The 22,875-nt window shown below is 39.9% G+C and overlaps 1 protein-coding gene across 3 annotated transcripts in view; it reads right to left on the bottom strand.

The window, feature by feature from the left end:
* ror2 (receptor tyrosine kinase-like orphan receptor 2) overlaps positions 1-22,875 on the bottom strand; it is a 72,450-nt gene that overhangs the window by 13,356 nt on the left and 36,219 nt on the right. For 2 of the 3 annotated variants that reach the window (XM_083567949.1, XM_083567950.1), the window contains exons 1-4: positions 17,873-18,115; positions 14,557-14,637; positions 5,342-5,629; positions 3,752-3,782 (exon numbers count right to left, since the gene is read on the bottom strand). In XM_083567949.1, coding sequence (XP_083424075.1) covers positions 3,752-3,782; positions 5,342-5,594 — 284 coding nt within the window. In that variant the 5' untranslated portion in view covers positions 5,595-5,629; positions 14,557-14,637; positions 17,873-18,115. Of the gene's footprint in view, positions 1-3,751; positions 3,783-5,341; positions 5,630-14,556; positions 14,638-17,872; positions 18,116-22,875 lie in introns of those variants that run through there. The other variant, XM_083567948.1, reaches the window with a different exon arrangement.

The raw sequence follows: 22,875 nt of genomic DNA, 5'->3' as shown, positions 1-22,875 counted from the left end.
AGAGACAGCATCTCCATAGGGCAGCAGTGATTCAGAGGGAAAAGCAATTGATGAAGGAGCAATAAGACGGACAAAAGCATTCCTGCACTGTGGTATTTACAACACGGTCCTAATCAGTCTGTGTGACCTGAGAGGAAGCACTGGGCCTGCTGGGGCATACACACACACACACACACACACACACGCACACACACACACGCATACATGCATACACACACATCCATGTATAGTATATACTGAAATCCTAAAAAAATCATTCCCCATAACAGAAGATCTTTATCAGAGCATATCTTTCTACACTTATTCAGCCCATTTATCAACCCTGATACTCATCAGTAAGTCAGAACATGGTAAAGTTCACTACATGCTCACAAACCACCCGAGGACCAGCTGAGCCTCTGACAATCAGCCCTTTAGAAAGACATTACACAGGAGACCATATGAACCAACAGGCAGTGAAAGAAGTCCTGCACCAGTTACGCACTGAGAAATAAAGATACGAAACTGGACTTTCTTCGCCAATAAAAAAAATGCCACTTTTCCCACAGTATGTATCTTTTACTTAGAAAACCTTTAAAAGGAAACTATATGCACTTTTCTAGGTACATGATCATTCAAAAACAGCACCCAGGTCAGTGTGATCTTTTTTTAATCCTAGCACAGGAGACAAATTTGTAAATAGAAAGCCTCTCAGAGGAAACCCTGTTCTCAGGTTTTAAATACAATAGTGAATGTCAGCAGAGTTTCCACTGAATGTCCCTTCAGACATTATAGCCCTTATTTAAAAGTTGGAAAAGGCTCAATCTGGCCGTCACCCTGTGCTTTCTTTCCTCAGGGCATGGTGGCCACCAGCTCCCTGGTTCTCAGGGAAATTTAGCCAAAACCCTCTCCGAGTGAGAAAGGCTCTTTGTTGCCTATGTAGCGCTGACTCCAGTCATAGTCCCTGTACACACAGCATCTACGGAAAGTGCTCCAGGGCGAACACGTTTCAGTCTCACTCTCAGAGCGGTTTTTATGGCCAAATCAAACAAGAAGTGCTGTGCTGCAGCTAAGCTCGCAGAGGTCAAGGAGAGATGAAGATTGGAATAATGGAGGAGGAGGGAGATGAGAGACGAGAGGAGCAGGGGGTCCTTTTTTCCACCAACTGAATGCTAGAGCATGATCTAGAAGCAATTAAGACTCGGTGATGGGAGGGTTTCGAGGTAAAGACTCAAGCAAAGTTACATAACCACTATTAAAATGAGACCTGTTTTTGTTGTTGTTGTTGTTTTTTAAAGATCACTGATTGCTCTGCCTTTTATGAGCAAGTAATGACTATGAAGATATATTACAGCCGAGATCCTCAAACTAGAGTCCGTGGTGACTTTTGATTTGTCTCGCCATGTAATATATGAGGTGATGGAAAATAACCACTAATAAACACCAGCATGTACAGTACAGACCAAAGGTTTGGACACACCTTCTCATTCAAAGATTTTTCTTTATTTTCATGACTATAAAAATTGTAGAGTCACACTGAAGGCATCAAGAGCTATTTGACCAAGAAGGAGAGTGATGGGGTGCTGCGCCAGTTGACCTGGCCTCCACAGTCACCGGACCTGAACCCAATTGAGATGGTTTAGGGGCGAGCTGGACCGCAGAGTGAAGGCAAAAGGGCCAACAAGTGCCAAGCATCTCTCGGGGAACTCCTTCAAGACTGTTGGAAGACCATTTCAGGTGACTACCTCTTGAAGCTCATCAAGAGAATGCCAAGAGTGTGCAAAGCAGTAATCAAAGCAAAAGGTGGCTACTTTGAAGAACCTACAATATGAAATTTTTCAGTTGTTTCACACTTTTTTGTTATGTATATAATTCCATATATAATTCCACGTGTTCATTCATAGTTTTGATGCCGTCAGTGTGAATCTACAATTTTCATAGTCTTGAAAATAAAGAAAACTCTTTAAATGAAAGGTGTGTCAAAACTTTTGGTCTGTACTGTATATACATAGACACTTATATACATCAGGCATAACTTTATGGCCACCGAGCAGACATAGCATTGTGACCACCTGCCTAATATTTTGTTGGTCCCCCTTTTGCTGCCAAAACAGTTCTGATCCGTTGAGCATTATCAGCATGAACTTCTCCAGCAGTTTGAGCTACAGGAGCTCGTCTGTTGTCCACACGGACCAGCCTTCGCATCAATGATCCTCGGCCGCCCACGACCCTGATCCTGGCCGGTTCAACACTGTTCCTTCCTTGGAGCACTTTTGATCGATACTTTGATAGATCTGACCCAGTCGTCTAGACGTCACAATTTGTCAAACTCGCTCAAATCCTTTCGCTCGCCCATTTTTTTCTGCTTCTAACATCAACTCTAAGGACAAAATGTTCACTTGTTGCCTAATAAATAAATCCACCCACTAAGAGGTGCCATGAGGAAGAGATTATCAGTGTTCTTCACTTCACCACTCATAATGTTATAATGGCAATGTTATTACTTGACCGCTCTTTATTTAATATTTAATATAATTTATTTATATTTGTAAGCTGAAAAAAGATATGAAAAGAAGAGAATAGAGAAGAAAAGTGAAGTGAATTTGACAAATTCGGAGCTTCATGTCTCTCATTAGAGGTCGCTGATTTTAGAATATTACATATGACTGTATAGTTAGGAGCCTGAACTGAATTCACAGTTTTGGGCATTGAACTCTATGTGGTATTTATAAGTTTAAATAGACTAGAAAAGGAAAATTGCATTAGGTAATTAGATGACAGAGTCATGCTTTTTATTTGTTTCTAAATGTTTTGAAATCATAAATGATAATTATTTTTATATAATAGAATTTGGTGTAGTGCAACACTAGTGGTCCCTCAGTCCTCAACTAACATTTAATTTTGGCCCTTGATAGGAGAAAAGTTCAGACATGTCTGTATTATATATATGTTTCAGGTTTTAACTTTCATGTTTAATGAACAGGGTATTCGAACTGGAATTATATATAGTAATGACACAGTAGTAACACTAGGTCCCATTCAATCGATTCAATCCAAGGGACCGGTCAAACAGGTCAATATCCGTTAAAACCTATTATAAATAATGAAAATTTTACAAACTTTACATTTGTGATTTTAACATTGATGTCGTTCATTAAGTAACTCCTACATAAAAAACAGGTGGAACAGTTTGAAGTTCCCACTACCTGTTCCAGCCCTAGTTCCATCACTATGATGGTAGAAAAAGTCTTTGAGAAGTCTACTAATATATACTAATGTATACTAATATGATACTAATATCGCCACTGGATATTATTATGATACTAAAGTCTGAATTAGCTTTCTGTCCTTGATTCAGCTGTGAATTTTAAGTTTTGACATGATATAGGATTTGCATTTTACTTATCCTGCTCATAGAAGAGAGGAGAAAAAAAAGGTTTATTCCATTTGTTAAAGATTTGTTTTGGCTTCAAAAGAGATGAATTGTCGGATAGGAGTTACACCCAGATGACTGACTACCACTGACAGGAATTGTAGAGAATAAACACGTACTGACCCCAGCAAGCATTTGCCTCGCTATCATGCTGGTAATGAGTAAGCAAAATGAGTTTTATGACTAATTCACTGCAGGAATGCCTCTATTTAGATATAAGAAAAGACAAAGGCTACAGTGTTAAAATTGTTCTGAAAGAGTGATTTCAAATGTCAGGTACACCAACCAGGTGACATAAAAGACTCAAACACACAAAAGACATAGACAGAGAAAACTTACGCATCATCTGGACCATGGGTTGGAGACTGGCCTGTAAAAATAAGGAAAAAAACAACATTTTAAGTTCATCTATAAAGTAAAGAAAGCTTTTCACTAGTATGGTTTCTAAACAAATTTGGTCATCACAGTAAGACAGTGCACAACATGGTCTTGAGTTAAGGTTGTCAGAAGAGGTAGAGTGATTCATGGGTGTTGCTGATTAATTAGCACTGATAGTTAGATGGAATTATTGGCTATCGGCAAAAAAATCCATACTGATAGTTTTTCCGGGTTGCATTCGATGCTGGAGCGGCTGAGAAGACCCGCTGTCATTATGCAATCTGCCTGTAGAGGCAAATCAATGAAACCACATGCTGTTTGTTTCTAAACGCAAGACTGCATGCTGCACGGAGAGCGCCATATTATTTTTATTATTTAGAATTTTATTATATATTAATAATTTGATACTCATTTTTATGAGTTGAAAGAAAGTTTATTAACTTTAAAAAAATTTATTTAAGTTCAGAACTATTTTACTCGAAGTGCTGTTTGTTTTTTATCCAGTATCCATTTGAAAAACTATTGGTTGATTAATCGGTTACCAGCAAGTACCTCGCTATCGGTTTCGGTAAAATCCATCGATCGACCTCTAGTGGTCAGTCTGAGAACACCAAGTATAACATGCTCACCAGACAGGTAAAAATCTTCTGAAGAACGTTCGTTTATGCGACTGCACTGATCATCCATGCAAATATATTACAGTGGTTTTCCGTTCAAGTAACAATCAGCTGCTGTAAATTATTCATTATCTCATCTAAATAAAAGCTAAACCCCATAATCATCAAAAACCCATATCAAATTATAATGTAAGATCACCTATGTAAACAGGCTAAACAGCCTTGCACTGAGAACATTTTTGTCTATTTAAAGCTTTCACCATGAACACACACTATTGCATCTCTGATCTAAACCAGGACGAACTGCTCAAGCCTGCCCCAGGTCTTTCATCTGCCATTAACCTTTCCACTTCTCTGAGAAGCACCTCGTGATTTCAAGAGGGCTGATCTTGCTTTTCAAGAGTGGAGGGCAAGAAATGAAAGCATTCTTACTCTCAGATCACTTTGCATGAAAAAAGGAGGCAGATCGTCACTCAGAAACACTCGAAAACATGGTGTAAAATACGCAACTCGCTTCTAGTAAAGAGGTTTCCCTATTAAAAAACGAATTTCAGCCAAAACAGTGGGAAGTCCTTTCCAGTGGTGTGACTGAGATTTACACCAGCACCATGCTATAAACCCCTGATACCCATCAATGATTTCATGCATATGGTTCTAAAACAAGCTGCAAACATATAGATCAAATAATACCCTAAATGATGCAGACAGGATGGAGAACACTAACCCTATGATGTTGGCATATAGCAGGAGAGAATGTGCTTATTATGATGGTTAATAGTCTTCTCTTCACAGAAAGGCAATCAAGTTAAAAGAACATTATAGCTGCATAAAAAATCAGCTAGGGCTTTGTTAAGGGATGCTAACAACAAGCACGTTGTTTGACGGTGTCATCGTTCACTGACAATTTTCTACGTTCAGCATTAGAAGCTCTTACCTAGGCGCACATAGAGAACACCAGTGGCTGAGATGACCTTGACGGCATTGGAGGCGACGCACTGATAATATCCGGTGTCAGTAGTGTCCAGATCCTGAATGCGGAGTTTTGAGCCAGACTCGGTTTTGCGGATGGAAATGCGGCCTTGCTCCTGCACCACTGGGGCGTCGTTCTTTAACCATTTGATGGTGGGCCATGGGTTACCTGCCACTTTGCAGTGCAGTGTAGCAGTCTGACCCTGCATGATGGTCATGTTGTTTGGGGGTTCCACAAATTCCAAGAAGTACCCTGGGGATGAGAAAAAAAAAAAAAGAAAAAGGTTTGAATCAGTGGATAAATTGAAAAAAGGAATTAATTCAAAAACACAGCTTCTACATCAATTCATGGCCCAAAATTATAACATAAGTATACTGCCTTAACTACAAAACACTGTTCAAGCTCTACATATCCAAACAACAAGACATGGCTCAAACTGCAGAACACCGCTCAACCAAACCAATCAACAATACATCAAAATACTTCCCTGAACACTGCAACTGCAAAACACTGTCAAAACTTACTGAATAAAGACCAACACGCTGGCATGTGGTGGACAAAGTACACCAAGCATGTACTTAAAAGTAGACATCCACTAAGTAAAATATGACTCCAGTAAAAGTGTCCCTTTAAACTTTCATTGAGTAAAAGTACAAAAGTATTTTACCTTCAAATGTACTTAAGTGTCCAAAGTGCTATGATTTTACGGCTGTAATGTTCCTATTATCATTTTTGTCACATGACTCTTTACTTAATCAACTCAGTTTATGTGAAAATACTCAGGTTTTTCTCCTAACACACTGATCAATTAATAGAATGATATTAATAAGTCAAACACTGATTAGTATCTAATTTATCATGAGCCCAAAACCTTAAAAAAAAAAAAAAAAAAAAAACGTACAAATAAAACCAGTTCGAGAGTTCGAGTCTGGAGTTTCTTCTAACACTTCTTTCAAAATGTTCTGCTTGCTGTTAAACTGATGCCGAACTGTATGCCTGTGCTAATTAGATAAGCGGCAATCAAAACAAGTTCAAAACAGAGCACGTGCTCGACCCTGATTGGTGTTGCATGCTTGACTAAAAATGAAGTAAGACAAAAAGAAAAGTCAGATATTTGACTTTGAAATGTAGTGAATATAAAGTAAAAGTCTCCCCAAATGAAAATAAATCAGTACAGTACGTATAAACAAAAAAAGCTACTTAAGTACAGGAACATATTTCATTTACATTGTTACTGTCCACCACTGGGCCTGGGTACAACATACTGTTAGACAATAACCAAAGACCCAAATTGCAAAAAATGCCTCAAGCAACATACATCCAACACACTACCCAATGCTCTTGAAACATTTGCGAGATATGTGTCTTTATGTGCACATCTGCATCTCCGTCTTTTATATGCCAGAAAAGCAGCAACGCAGTCTTAGCAGAAACATGCCAGCGACTCTGCTTTTAAAGGCCTGATCTTTTACAAAGCACAAAATTCCAGAAAGCGTGATCTGCCACATCTGGATTAAGTAACTGCAGATTTTTTTTTTCCAGCCTGTGAAACAAACATACTGGTCTAAGCAGCTCCAGCTTGATGGCTGCAAGGTGAATGTGGATCATCAGGAAGGTTGTGTTGTTTTTGGCAGATCGGAAATAAGAAAAAATTATTGCAAGACACTGAAATGTCATTTATAATTAAAGTACTTTCACAAAGACAAAAAACATGAAGAAATAGATAACCTGTGAAAAACGGTTACCCACAGTAAATTGGCACGTCGCCTTTTGAACACTGGTGTTAAATATCTCACGATTACTCATGTGGGTATCAGAATTGTTAGTCCTATTCTAAATCAACAAAAGAAAGTAAGGTGAGGAGGCGAAGGTACTGAAAGTGACTGAAATCTGTTTTTACTCTTCGCGTGTGACGGAGACTAACCGCGGTTTACCATGCGCAGCCTTGGAATCCAGCAGGTTTTAATTTCAGCAAGGAAGAGTGAGCACGGGTCAGAGCCTCACACAGAAGTGAGAGATGACACATTAGTGCAAAGGTGACGTTAGGATACGTGACTGGATGGAGAAAAACATTTTCAGATGGAAACATTTCACTGTAATTTCTATCAATGTTGGTGGATCATCACAAAAATATGCCATGGACTGATAAACTGTGTATGCTTTTTATTTTTTTACCACATTGGTGGGTTCAAAGATGGATTTGAATCTGTTAATAAAACTAATAAATGAGAAGTGGCTTGAATACAAAGCTCTCTAGATTCCAAATCTTCCCAATGTCCAGACTTTCTCACATAACTCGATTACTTGCATAAGTTGTTTTCTTTCTAATAATGTACCCAAACTACAATACACCTAGCTCAAACAACACCACACTGCACCCAGACTACAGCACACATCACACTTCACACTTCACCCAGACTACAGCACACATCACACTTCACACTGCACCCAGACTACAGCACACATTACACTGCACCCAGACTACAGCACACATTACACTGCACCCAGACTACAGCACACTGCACCCAGACTACAGCACACAGCACACTGCACCCAGACTACAGCACACAGCACCCAGACTACAGCACACAGCACCCAGGCTACAGCACAGAGCACCCAGGCTACAGCACACTGCACCCAGGCTACAGCACACTGCACCCAGACTACAGCACACTGCACCCAGACTACAGCACACTGCACCCAGACTACAGCACACTGCACCCAGACTACAGCACACTGCACCCAGACTACAGCACACATCACACTGCACCCAGACTACAGCACACTGCACCCAGACTACAGCACACAGCACACTGCACCCAGACTACAGCACACCTAGCAAAAACTACAACACACCCAGCATAAACTACAACACACTGAGCCCTAACTACAACAAACAGTGAGCACAAACTGCAACACATTGAGCCCGAACTACAACACACGGAACCTAAACTACACTGCAGCCAAACTACAACATACTGAGCCTAAATAACAACAAACCGAGCCTAAACAACACACCTTTGCCAAACTACAACACGGTTCAAACTAAATTTCTTCTGAACATTTGCACATTTATATACAGTTGTTTTGTTTTTGGGGTTTTTTGCATGTCTTCCTATTTAATTAATAGGCTAATACATTTAAAAAGAGGTGTCAATCTGGGACAAAGTTTAATTATAAAAGTGAATTGAATGAGGTTAGACTAAGACGAAGGTTAAAAAAAAAAAAGAGAGGAAAAAAGACAGACAAATTAGACAACAAAAAAAGGTGGGGGTTTGGGCCTCTGGTCAGTCTCAGTGTGTGAAGGGTATGACCTTAGATCATGTGAGGAGCCAGACGGAGCTCAAATAAACACTCAGAGACTGGTGCACCAGACCTCCATCTTATCAACCAGACTTTAGGACCCACTCCATCAATCAGTGTGTTCTCACCAGCCCCCTGTCGTTCTCATACCTAGATGAGGTTATGTCTCTGTTGCCCAGTTCTGGCCTTACCAACAAGGCAAAGCACAAGGTCTGACGAGAAGAACAGCCATATATGGAAGTCTTCTGTCTTACCACCAGCCTTGTTAAGTGAAAATACGCTTGGGGTATCTTCAGGCTTTGTAACACGACTAGACAATGTATCATCTTTATTTCCGTTCGGCGCGTTTGGATTTCAATGCGAATGTAACTTTACTCGACCAAATTACACATACGGCTATAAACAGAAGCTTAAACACAGCAAAGCTGAAATCCTTTAATGGGAAGTTCTACAAAAGCTGCAGAAATCACAAAAAAAAAAAAAAAAAGGCGTGTTGACACAATGTGCCTTGGGGCAATCCAGAAAATGCATTCGATGGTAAAGGAGGGAAGAAAGAAAATAGAAGGGGTGTGGAGGAGGTAGTTTAGTAATATCCTCCTGTCCAAAATAGCACACAAAGTAACACAATGGGTGGGTGGGGGGGGGGGGGGATCGCTAGTGACGCACTGTGCAACAGGCAGGTCCTTACAGGTTTTGGAGCAATCTCTCATCGGTGTCTACGCAAATGATTTGCAAGCTGTCTGTTTTGGGCACGCTCGTTTACGGCTCTGTTGTGATGAAGAGTGGCGATAACACGTGAAAACGTGGAGCCGATACGGAAAACTTTAGTGGTTTATGTGGGGAAACTACAGCCAAGTTCATATCTAGTTAAATCCAGGAACCGGGATTTGAAAAGATATATATCGCTCAAAGGGCAAGAACAGGGCAGTAAACACAGCAAAAAGGGACGTTTCGTACTTTGCAACTCAGTCAGACTGCTTGTTCTTCTTTGTTAAGACAGAATCTGCTTTCGGATGGTGTAAGGGGAAATTGAAAACGTGTGCATTTAGAAAAAAGGGAAGGAAAAGGGGAACTCAGAGTCTCAATTCCAAATGTAGAAGAACTTGCTTGGGGTTTTTTGTTTTTTCCTCCCGTGGGCAACAGGTCCCTTGGACGATGCCCATCTGCTGATCGGAACAAGGGCAAAAAAAAAACATCTTTGCACAGCGTGAGTGGGGAGCTGAAGAATTCTCTTTGTAACAGCTAACATACAATTCTTACAGTGGGAAATGTAGCTGATAATGATGCTGATTTAATATTGAATAGCGCTTTAACAGAATGCACACCTGTTGCTACATACGCACAATTTGATTCCTCCTGCTCCAGCCAGTTCACAGATGTTTTAAATGAGAACACATGCTTTGCAAACTGCCTGGAACAGGACAGGGGCAAGCTCTGACATGCTGCAGTACAGCTGGAGGATGCCATAGTATGTGTACCCTTAAAAGGTGGCATAGAATTTATCTTCCTTTTGCCAGGAAGGACAAACATGCTGGAGGTACAAGAGTCCTTCAAGAGGTCCATGTGTACTTAGCACATCTTCACGCTATGGTAGGAAACACTAGGTGGTATCAAAAAGTTTTGAGACGAGCTCTGTTTACTTTATTTATCTACGTTTACACACTTTCACCTTTAAAATATTCCCTTTGCACAGCAATCCAGCGTTCCTGCCACTTCTCGAATGCGTCCTAGAAGTCTTCTTTTCGTAGCATGTCACGCACCTTCTGCGATTCGCACCGGATGATTTTGAGCTGGAGCTTTATCTTCGGGAAGAGGGCGATGTCCGCAGTAGTCAAATCCGGCATGTAGGAGGGGGTGCGGAAGTGGGAACGTGTTTTTTTTGTTGCAAGAAACTTGCATATGAGGATAACTCAGGGTGCACACGTGGTCAGAATGGCAGACGTGAAAACGCACGTGATCAGAATAGCACTAGTCGCACAGCTCCCGATGTACAATGTATTCTGGCAAACTGACTGGCCATCTGTTGGCGTCTTAAAAAACTAGTCTCGGAACTTTTTGATACCACCTCGTATATCCAACATAAGAGAGAGACCAGTACAGCTTCTGCAGGAGAAGTCTGGATACTGATGACTTGTCGGCAGACTCGCAAAGCCAAAGCTAACACTAAGACTCGGCCATGGGAGAACCACTCTTTTCCCCTTTGGTTTGCTCTCCTCAGTGAAGAACCTTCTGAGAAACCTGAAAGAGCTCTGGTTCTAGGAGACTCGAGTCTAAGGCAGGGAATATTAGCTGCACCTTTATGGGCACCAGCAGCACAGGTTATCGGGAACCAGAGATTTGGATGTAGCAGGTCCTCTTAAGTATCTAGGCAAGTAACATTATAGTTAGTAGTATATTTCTAAAACCAGTTTAGACCTACCCTTTAATAAGTAATCAAATAAACTGCATGTTCATTTTCTACTACAGGAAATGCAACAATATTTGCACATTCTGCCCAGATAAACTGATTGGATCCCAGATTGGATACGCTTAAATATTAAAGACTGAAAAGCTTAATTTTTGATTCAAATCAAACCCCGAATTGGATAAGTGTATCTTTCATGGGAGAAAGCATAAATAAAAGGAGTTGGCAAAAACAACCTCACAAATGGTGAAAGAACTGGCATGCTTCTCCAAGCGTTTTTAAGAAACCACTCTAACAGTGATACTGCAAATTTGTGTTGTACATGGACAGTGCCTTCGCCAAAGGCAGCGCTTTACTTTTATGACCCATTTGAAGAATTCCACCGCAGACAGATTTAACTCCACTTTCACCTCGGCTGCTCCAATGCAAATTACAGTTAACTGAATCAGCACAGGAATGCGCACGGATCATGCAGCCAGGCCACCAGCTACACGAGAGGGTGCTTAAAATGGCTGTACAGCAGGGGCTCGAGGCAGCTTCAGACCTGACGCAATGGAAACTCTGCTAACGGTGCCCATCACCACAAAGAGGCACTCAACCATGATGTCACCATCATGTTTAATTAAAGTTTCCTAGCCCACTGCTCAACACACAGCCTGTCTATTTTGCTATCTCCTTTTTTTTTTTGCCATTTTCCTCCTTATCCTCTGTTAAATCACTGTTTATTTCTTCCTTATTGAAACCTATTCAGAGGAGTATGTGCTGTGTCCAGGCCAGACGAGATGGCAGACTGGTAGTTTGTTTGTTTGCTTGGGGCTGGAAATGACCGATGTGCTAAACAATGTTGGCAGCCCTAATAAGCCATTATAGCCTTCCCTGACCCAACCACCACACCAGTAAAAGGCCCTTTGACAATGACTTGGTTTGACCGAACACTAAAACAAAGACCAGTTGAAAAATCAAACTGTCATATTCATAGGCACCCAAGTAGCACAACAGAAAATCAATCACAGTAGACATTCAGAGCAACACTAGCCAATTGTGGGTGTCTGTATGCTCCTATATGCAGAAGAGGGCAGGAGGTGGTACCTCAGTGATTAGGATCTTGGACTTCTGATCAAAAGATCATAAGTTTAAATCCCAGCTCCACCAAGCTGTCACTTCTAGGCCCATGAGCAAGGCCCTTAACCCTCAACTGCTCAAATATAACTTTAGGTCGCTCTCGATAAGGGCTTCTGCCGCAAACGTTTAAATGTCTCTCTCTGTGTATTACGCTGCCCTGTGATGAAGCATGGACGGCGGCCCAAAAGATGCAATGGCTTCTTGGTCTTAGTGGAAGCCTGTGCTAGCCTTCATCCTCTCTGTTCTCGATTCTGCTTCTATCAAAGGAGGGCTGGTTAGTGGGATAAGGGAATGTGACAAAATATAGCAAAATTTTGAGTATGGAACTCTTTCACAAGTGAAGTTCTTTTTGTCACTAATCCATCCAACTAGGTAAAAAAAAATAAGCAGAATCTGGAATGATCTGGATCTGGTATTTTTTTTTTATCAATGGAGACTTCAAAGCACATTAAAGTCATTCTGGATAAAACTGTCTGCCAAATGCAAACAATGTAAATAAGGAGCATCTCTGGCAGAATTACACAATGGCAAAGGAAGAAATAACAACAACCAACACCACAAAGGTTTAGAAACATTACTAACCTCGAGGTTAAATAAATTACAAGAGGACCAAGAGAATTATCAATACTTTCAAAAGGCAAGTTCTCTGGATGGAGTCCTATTACTGGCACTGGGATATCAGAAAGGCACTCACTGACTCTTTTGATAGGAATAAATCAGAATGACAAGCCTTCTTCCTCTTTGAGGTAAAGCCACCTCTTGCATCATGCCAACACACACTCAGCTGTGTAAATGGACATCCAGAGTGTGTAATGAAAACGAACAGCAAGGCCAAAGCAGTCAAGGAGATGCATTTTTCAAGCAGAACGGCCCGCATTAACATCAATGAATCAGACCCATGCGATATGAAGTGATGACATAAGAACTTGACTCAATAAAGCAACAAATGAGATTATTGTTATTATGCAGTAATCACCTGGATTCGAAATGCAATTTTTACTTGTGATGTAACCGCTTAGTGTGCGACCTTTTCCTTTTCCCCTCTACAATTTGGCTGCAGTATGTAAAAATGTTAATAAAGTGAAATTTTATACACACTCCAGAGTAACAACTTTGCCTTCTAGGACTCGACATTAACAACTCCAAACACAGCCCAGATCTCAAACAGCCCTTAGCCAGGGTCAAACCTCATGTTAATAGCTTTACATTTTACTTCACACTGCTATTTGTGATATAAGTATGCCTTTGAAAGACGTTTCACATCACTTTGTCCTGTGCTCATTTTCAAAAACCCGTTGCTGATTATGTTAATTTCCAGACCCTTCACATCATGGCCAAAGCAAATATACTAATTCTCCACGGTGCAACATTCCCTTTTCTTCAGCTGCTCTTAAACGGGCCTGGCAGGACCGAGTGGTGCATTTTCTTTCTACATGATTTATGTGGGTCGAAGGCCTGAGTGCAGGCGCACGCCCCGGCACGACCGCATAAAGCCGTATATCAAGATCTAGATCTTCACAAGGAGCCTTCCTGCATGGTCTGACATGCATGTGATGAACCAGAGCATTGTAACTGCTCCTAAAGGCATTTTTCCTTTCAGAATGTGGTCTGAGGGGCTGTTACTTGTCAATGCTTTTACTGAGGGCCAAACACGTCATGTTTCGCCTCCAGGTGCAGGATTATAGTGGTGTGCACAGAAATAAGTCAAAGAAAAAAAGAGGCTGGAAGTGTGACCCATCTGACCTAAAACTCAATTTAAGGTTAATCACTTCCGTGACTTGTAATCACGAAGAACTAGCAGTGTGTGTCATGATCCGGAACTGCTGGTGCTACAACTGTCAGTGTGCACTTAACAGAGACGGAACAGAGATCAGGAAATACATAAACACACACACACACACAAAAAAAAATGAATTACAGAGGCTAATAGATTAGACTGAGAATTTTCCAAGAGATTTCTCAAAGCTGAAAATCGCAGTTCCTTTGTTTTTTTATATGTTTCCAAATGATTTATTTAAAAGAAAAAATTTTGTTAACAGATGGGAAAAACTGGCCAGCGTGAAAACAAACACTAAAAATGGACCAAGAGGGAGGAAACGCCAAAGGCTTCAGTACTCTTCATCCAGAAAACCTTAAGGTGCTGACCAAGAACAGCAACCCTTAAGTAAACCATTAGACTCTAATGTAGATAAAAGCAAACACACACCAGACAATTGGTTTGTTGATGGTAAACAGGCGAGTACAAATTTAAAATCCAGCATATGTCTTAAGGTCACATGACCTGAAGTAGCCCTTGCTTTAAAAAATGTAAAGGGGCTATGCAGATTAGTTCAGAGTTAAATTCGGGTACCTTCTGGAGTTGGCAAGCCTCTGCTCTGGGCTTCGGCCAATGGCTCAATCTCTCCAGACTCTGACAGGTTCACGCTGGCTGCTGCAGAAAACACAGAAAAAAAGGAAGAGAGTAAGTAAAAGTTAGTGAATTCTCACTGACATGATCTTGGATTATGTGCTTTCAAATTATTTAGCAGTGCTGAAAGTTTAAACGATTTAAAATCTCGTCATGTTTGCCTCAATTGAAAATAATGCCCTATGTTCTGGCAGCATTTTCGGTACGACAGAGAGAAACTTCCTGCCTTTCCATCCCGATTCGGATCCTTTTAAGAGCAGACAGACATGCACGATGAGAGTCAATCGGCAAGAAATAACACGAGCTATTAGTTTACAGCACTTAAGAGAAATCCCAGCGCAGGATGCGCCAACACTATTTCTACATGCTGTTAGACACTCTATAAAGATTCAATCACCAGAAAAGCAGATTGTAGTAAATGGTTAGCCCTATGAAAGAGTCAATTCAGATTCAAGAGGCGTGGACCAAAAAAAAAAAAAAACAGCCATTACATGGATATATAGTGGATACATATAATACACATAAAATATTTAGCAATTAAAATATTCCGTCATTGTGACACTAATGAGAATGAACATTGCTAAAGGTTGGGATTTAGTAACAGATGAGTGCAGCCCTGCAATGGTACCCGAAGGAATACTCATTTAATCACCAAACATATCACAGGAGATTAGAGGAGCTCTGAAGTAATGCAAAACACCGGCAAATTTAAAACAGAAACGAGTGATAAAAGCACTGATGGCTCCGACATGCCCAAGAGGAATGAGGCTTTCTTTTCCAAAAACAACAAGCACCTGAAAAAGACTATGCAGCGTCTAAGGCCACATCTAAGACACGAATACTAGCTGAGGATCTGAGGTTTGGGAAGATTTACATACTTAAATAATCACAGACTAATTACCATCTTGTTAAACTGAAAAATGGCTTCCTTCTGGAAAAAAAAAAATACATAAGAACCCTCACATTTATACAAGACAGGGAGCTATTCTGTGCCGAAGGGTTAAATGTCCTAATAACATTATTTCTGAAAACACTCCAACTAAAACACATCCCTCTTGCTTTTCTTGTTCCCTCTCGTCCGATACAGCGAGACATCAAAGCAGGTCAACGCTCAGAACATTACTCTTCGTTGAACTAATCTTTATGACGGTCTCGTATACGTGTGCTTCAAAAGTATGCGAGTAGGAAAGCACATTAGGCACGCAGTAAGCAGCTGGTCCCTGCTGAAATCGCCCACATAGTTACACAGCACTCAATTAGCATGGAGCGTTTAAGAATGCACTACTGCTCTGACGATTAGCATTAATGAACAAAAAGGTAATGAAGACTAATCTGGAACGTCTCGTCTCGTCTCGTCTCGTCTCGTCCAGCACTCACTGGTTGTACAACAGACCTAAGACGTGCTGGAGAATGAGGACTTAATAGCATCTGCAGCCATTACAAGTGCTGTGAACAATTACTATGTGAACTACGGACAATTGCAGCAATCATTAGTACTTGTAATACAAGTGTTACACATTTTCTTAATCTAATCAACACTGGTTTTATTTATCTTACGTTTGGGTTTTTTTGGACAATTTACTGTGATGAATTGATGCGTAGTTTTCAAAATGTCTTCAGATTCTTAATCTTGCATCAGACTGATTATTATAACTATATGACTGGATTATTCATTTATAACACAGGATTTAATTATAAATGTTTAATGCACAACATATATATATATATATATATATATATATATATATATATATATATATATATATATATATATATATTGGGGGTGGTAAGATTTTGATGCACAGATTTAAAATAATCATTTTTAACATATTTGCATAGATTAAAAAAATTTATTTATTTATTTATTATTAATAGATTTGCTATACTTTTATTATTTAGAAAGATTTGACAGTTACATTGATAGTCACATAGAATACAGATTAACATGGCAGAGGTAGAGCTGCATCTTTCTGAGACAGAACAGGAAAAGAACGCCTGGTTTATTTGATCATTTTTTTCCATGTGTTATAAGTCAGAAGGCACTTAAGTAAATTGATGATTTGCTGTCTGTCTGAACCAAAAAAAATCTTCGATTTCCATTGCATCAAATTGCATTGAATCGAATAGAAAGGAGTAAATCCTATCGTATCGGTAGCTGCTTCATATGTATCTTTAATGCACCACATCTTTGGCTATGCATCAATATGTGAATCTCACGGGCACCAGTTACGGAGATGTGTGCATACTACACACACACATACATACATGCATGCATGCATACACACACACTAAGCAGATATTAGAGCTGTATAACCTAAAAGTCTGCATAGAATATACACTAATACACACTAAGTAAGAAAATCTGAATATACTGAACCTTTTCTTGTTGCTGAGGAAACCATCTATCTATCGAACCTAATTTATCTATCTTTTACCTGGGAATGCAGATATATTGCATTTTTTCTGGGGGGGTACATATTTTGAAGGAACATGTAAACAAAAGTAAATTATACATGCTAAAATGTACAATGCTTCAGCGCATCACTCATAACAGCTTCATTGAAAAGTGCGGTGTGTAAGTGTTTATTAAATTATGTAAATTCAGCAATGCAGAAATCAGATCTGGGCCTACAGGAATAAGAGACCTGAGAAGGAAATCGAAAATGTTTCTTTTCTATTGAACACAATGGAAAGACTGAAGAGTCAGGCAGATTTTATGAGACCGTTATGTTGACTGACAAAACAGGCAAAAAACTTTTGTGGCTTGAGATTTGCTGGGCAGATCTTTTTTTTTTTTATATAAAATCAGCCTACAGGCATTTTTAGTGTTATTACTGGATGGAGAATTCAGCTTATCAGACCTTTTGAGTTGAACCATTACAAATGTTTGTGTCTATAGAGATGCAGAAAGAAAAGATGCAACTTATCCCCACATTGTGATATAGGAGGATAAGTAAGAACTTCACACAAAGCCAAAATAAACTGAAAAGAAGCAGTTCCCACATTCTTAAAGTCACAGAACTGGGAATTGCATTGAGAAATTATTTTTTATTTACGGCCTATAGTGCGAGTTAAAACCCAGGAACATGGAATGACATTTCTCGATATCAAAAAAAAAGAAAGAGATAGAAATAACATTTAATTCTCCATATCTGGAATGCGAACAATTTTCTAACCTCTGCACACATTAAATAATTTTTGCAGCTCTCTCGAGGAAAGAAAGTACAAAAAAAACCAACAAGAGAATGTGCAGGCTAACCTTGGCACGCTGCTGTGCTGTATCCTGAGGGAGTGAACCAAGATGAATGAGTTACTCTGTTTTTTGGCTGGGAACCAAAGCGATTTACGCTCGCACGGGTTGACAAATGAAGACAGAGCTGTTAATTGTTTGAGTGCTAACGTCAGCTCCATTGCTCGCTGTCAGCTTGTTCAGAATCAGCTCTTCCTTCACACGGCTTTGAGCTAACAAACGTGTTAACGTGTGAACGGCTTCTTCAAAAGTGACTTTCAGAGAGGAACATTAGGGGGGAAAAAACAGTTGTCACAGACACGTGACTCTTAACTTAAATATTATTAACAGCCACTGGAAGTGAAGCATTACAACAAATATCTGAGATATTTTTTTGTCTAAAGCAGGGTTTCTGCAGGTTTAAAATTTCTGACTTTTTAAGACCTTTTTAAGACCATTAAGAATGAAATTTAAGACCCACATCAAGTCCTAAATGAATTATTTTTCAAGCCATGTATCGTAAACCGTTTTATATCAGTGGTACAATCCAATAGAGAGAATTGCACCAATAACAGAAAGCTGATTGGTTGTTGCATGTTGGTCTCATTTGTAGTCGTAATACAGCAAATTACATTTGGACTAGTGAAAAAAAGAACTACAACACCAGGAAAACTAACAAGAAAAACCATTCTAAAATGCTAAAGGGAGAATTTCAATCAAGATTAGAGGTAGAGTTACGTGGACATCTGAAAAATTAGTGAACAACAAATGTAAGACTTTTTAAAACCTAAAATTTTTTTTTTTACACTTTTTAAAACCCCATGGAAACTCTAAAGAATTATTTAGCATCCAAACATGTACATTTTTGGTTAAAGCAAATCTCCAGGGGGTTTAGATATATTTTGCAATAGACACCATCAAGAACAGTCTACAAAAGATTTACTGCTGGTAGCCATGTGACAATATTTTGTTTATGTTCCACTAATAACGTAATACTCTGGAATATCTTTTTAAGATGGCATTCCTTATACATGGAGTTGTTCCCATACGTGCAACAGATGTGGAAGTGAGGTGCATCAAAAGTTAAAACCAGATTTATTTGATGATGCAATACCATGGACAATCATTCCATAGTGTTCCGAGAGAACACAAGCTCTTTTTCTGTACGTTTTTGGACTTCCTATACCAACAAGCAATGCAAACCTGGATGTCATTAACATCAAGACTATTGCTGTTAATGCGTCGTTATTTGTAAAAAAATATATATATTTTTGCTGATGATATTAATGCATTTGACAAGGTTCACGCTTCTCGTGTTTTTTTGCCCCAATGTACAGCTACAAGCTTTATTATTGCTAAGTCTTATTCATTCCTTAAAAATATTAATTTGTTCCTGCATCTATGATTCCTATGGCTCAACAAATGAAGCTTATTTAAAAATAAATGCATATAATCAACCTTAATGCCAAGAATGAACAATAACAGCAAACGTGACTTTCCCTCCACCTCTATACAAGCAGACCTAAGCTTAGGGTGCCTATATCGTAGGAAGGAGGGCGGGCAAAAAAAAAAAACAAAAAAACAAATGGACCAGTGTAGACGCCTCGGTCAAGAGGCTGATCTGATTATTTTGGCTCAGCATGCCTGCGAGTGCTCAGGGCCCTGAATCAGTGCCTTTCACAGCCCATTCTCCTTTTTCAGCATACACTGTGCCTGGCAACCGTCGGCCAGCAGACCACTCTTGAGCCCTCGTAAAAGAGGTGACGGCAAACAGCTTTGAGGCTGAACAACCCACCCACCCCTTTTCCGAATTCCCTCTTGGGAATGGCCAGGCTTTAGGACGAGGACAGGGGAGGCAGGGGTGCACTTTTGGCCAAGTTAAAAATGCAGGAGCTTGTTAACACTTTATTTTGCCCTCTAGCGAGTCGTTCGGATAGAGATGGGTGCCAGGGTCATAAAATAAAATGAGGGAGACTTGAAATAAAGGGCAGTCACTTTAGAGGTAGCTGGCTGCTTTCTGAGGAAAAAAGAAAGCACATAAAAATAATAAGTCGTGCAGGTCAGTGGTAGCTTCATGTTTCCAAAAGTGTCATCTCTTTCTGTCTTCTGCAGATGAAATAGCTTTGAGCTCTTGCAAAGTTTGCCAGGAACTATTCTCTTTACCAAACACCAGCACACCATGTACTTCTATGGATAACCTGGAGAAAACGGAAAACTCAAATGAAGCATGTTTGGAGGATAGAAAGAACCCCCAAACCCTCCCCAAGGGATAGTGTGTCTGTAGATGCTCTTAGCCCAAAGTGACATTCATGAAAAATAGCTCCTAGAGGTGCCTGAAATCCGCTGGCCCACAAATACTACGACCTGGTGAGGAACTCTGGGAAGTACCTGAACATCAGAGTCCATTTCCTTTCAGGTTTGTTATTCAGGCCAAAAAGTAATATGTACCCGGTCAATGAGTCTCTTATGAGCTCTTTCATTGAAACTGACTCCTGTACATTCAGGTCTCCAAGGCCCGATTTAGGGTTTTACTATAGGTTAGGAAGGATGCGGAGTTTGGATGTTTGTGAGCACAGAAATACGTCACAATTTCAAGCCTTTAATCTTTTTTGGGTAAAAACAAAAAGAGAAAAAACCTGATGGCCATATCCTCTGTAGCCTTCTGGAGTTTGGCTCTAAACCAGCCTACTAATTGGAAATGGCCCTTCAACGAGCGTGCAAAGTTATGCCGAATACCCAAACTCTCGTTTTATTTTCTAAGGTTCGAATTACACACTTAATTTGCCACCAAATAGGGAACCTTGTAATGACTGAAGTGATGTAATTTCATGCCAGCTTTTAAAGTCTGTTTTTCTTGTGACACTCCGTTGACATAATACCACGTGTGAGCATCCCCATGAGACAAATGCAACAAGACTCAAGGGCATAGTTGTAGTTTCTGGCTGGAGGAAGAAATGGTATCACCACAAAACCTTTATTGTTCAACCAAGAGGCTCGGAGAAGTGAGGCTTTGAGAAGTGAAGTTTTCATCACCATGTAATAACGATAACATATCTATCTCCTGTATGAAAGGCCAAATTCTTACCCTGAGCTGCAAGCATCTTTTAATGGCCTTATACGATTCAGCTGGCAAAGGTAGACACCTGGCTCAAGCATGTTCTCTACCTCTTTATTATTCACTAATACAGGTGCTGGAATTACAGGAAAAATCACTGTACACCAATTATCCACCACATCAAGGAGCACATAATAAGGCCAAACAAACCGAAATGCGGTGGGAAACCATGACTCTAGGTAGAGTTTAGCGCTCTTTGATGAAGGATGAGGATGGATCATAAGACAGCATTCAGAATAACATGATCTTCTGCAAAAAAGCACATTAAAGCCAAAAGAAATATACAAAGAGTAAATCTTTGAGCTGCTTTTCCAAGATAGATGAATCATGTTGACTGAAGGGCATGGAGTTGGAAGTCAAATTAGCTGAATTAGCTACATTTCTCCTAGTAAGGCATGTAATGTTCTTCCCAGACAGTGTAAGTTTAAACTGTTTTGGGAGCTAGATCTCTACCACAAACATTCAAACCCAATCTCTTTTCAGTCATGCAAATAGAAATAACTGGCAAAGTTAGCTATCAAATTAGCAGCTACAGTCTGGAAGGTAAAGTTTTACATATATATACTCCTGATAATCAAAATACTGCCTAAATGACTCAAGTTCAGTTTATGTAATGAACTGTGTTCAGTTTTGACAGTAAATCTTTTTTTAATGGGTGTACAGGTTTTCCTGCTTTTTCATCCTTGTTCTCCAACTCTGATAGTATCAACAGTCTTCAGTTCAAGACCCCCTTAACAAGGACCCTCGGGAAACCCCATTATTTTAATCTAAACCCTGCTTTTAAATGTCTTACTTGTAAAATAGCAATAGCTAAGGAAATCTTTCACCGCTATCAGATAACAGTGAGGCACTAAACTGACGTCATTTCAACCGTGCACACGTAACCAGAAAAACCCTCGAAAAGAGTCGGTGGTTGGGCAGAGCGGTTGAACTCCTGTCACTGAAGGAGGTCCGGAAGTGTACAAGATGTAACATTGCGGCCAACATGCTAAAAATACAGCAAGAAACAAACACACACACACACATGAGAAGAAAAGAGAGAACGACAGAGGGAAAGCAAGAGAGATGGTCTGATTCTACTAAAGCTGTGCTTTTTTTTTTTTCAATGACCAGATTGTAATTGCATGGCAGTACTCTAGCTCTGTTTCTCAGATCCTCTGCACAAATGATGGGATAATAACAGCTCTCCCAGTTCTCTCCACAGACATAAACTCCACTCCGTACAACTTGCCAAGCTCTGTGTTTATCGACAGGAATTCTGGTAGTCATAACAAGGCCGCTAAATATAAAAGTGAACAAAATGGTGGCTTGCAGTGCAATATCAGGTACATGTGTGCTGCCCCCCCAACCTCTTGCCATACCTTATACTGTAATGAGGCTGGCTTCAAGTTGTGGTTGCACCAAGAGCTACAGATTCCACAACATTCTACTCAGACACGTGGTATAAAGCGTATTACATATCAGTCATGAGTACCAAGAAAAACAGAGGCTAGTAATTCCTACCCCAAGAATTATTAGGGTTTCATGGCTATGAACATTTTGTGTCAAAGGTACTGACTAAGTCAATAGCAGTAAACGCATATATACACACACACACACACACACACACACACACACACACACACACACACACACACATATATACACATGCTCTGTAAATAAGAGGAAAATCTATTACGCACAAGCCGAATCACACCTACCCCTGCTCAAGTAAAGTATTAAAAAGAGCCACTCAAGTAATTTGGACACGTTTTTCCCTACGTGTCAAAGCAAGCAGTTAAGCAGTGTTTAAGGATTTATTAGTACCATTGAAGAAGAAAAAAAACAAACACTCACTAAATACTATTCATATATAACGAAATATATACTACAATTCTTTTCTGTGCAGCATGCGACAACACATGCAGCTGCAATAAAA

Source organism: Silurus aristotelis, assembly GCF_946808225.1.
Source record: "Silurus aristotelis genome assembly, chromosome: 18".
NCBI classification, from domain to species: Eukaryota; Metazoa; Chordata; class Actinopteri; order Siluriformes; family Siluridae; genus Silurus; species Silurus aristotelis.
Note: the sequence above shows the minus strand (reverse complement) of the source record. Positions and strands in the feature narration are given on the sequence as shown.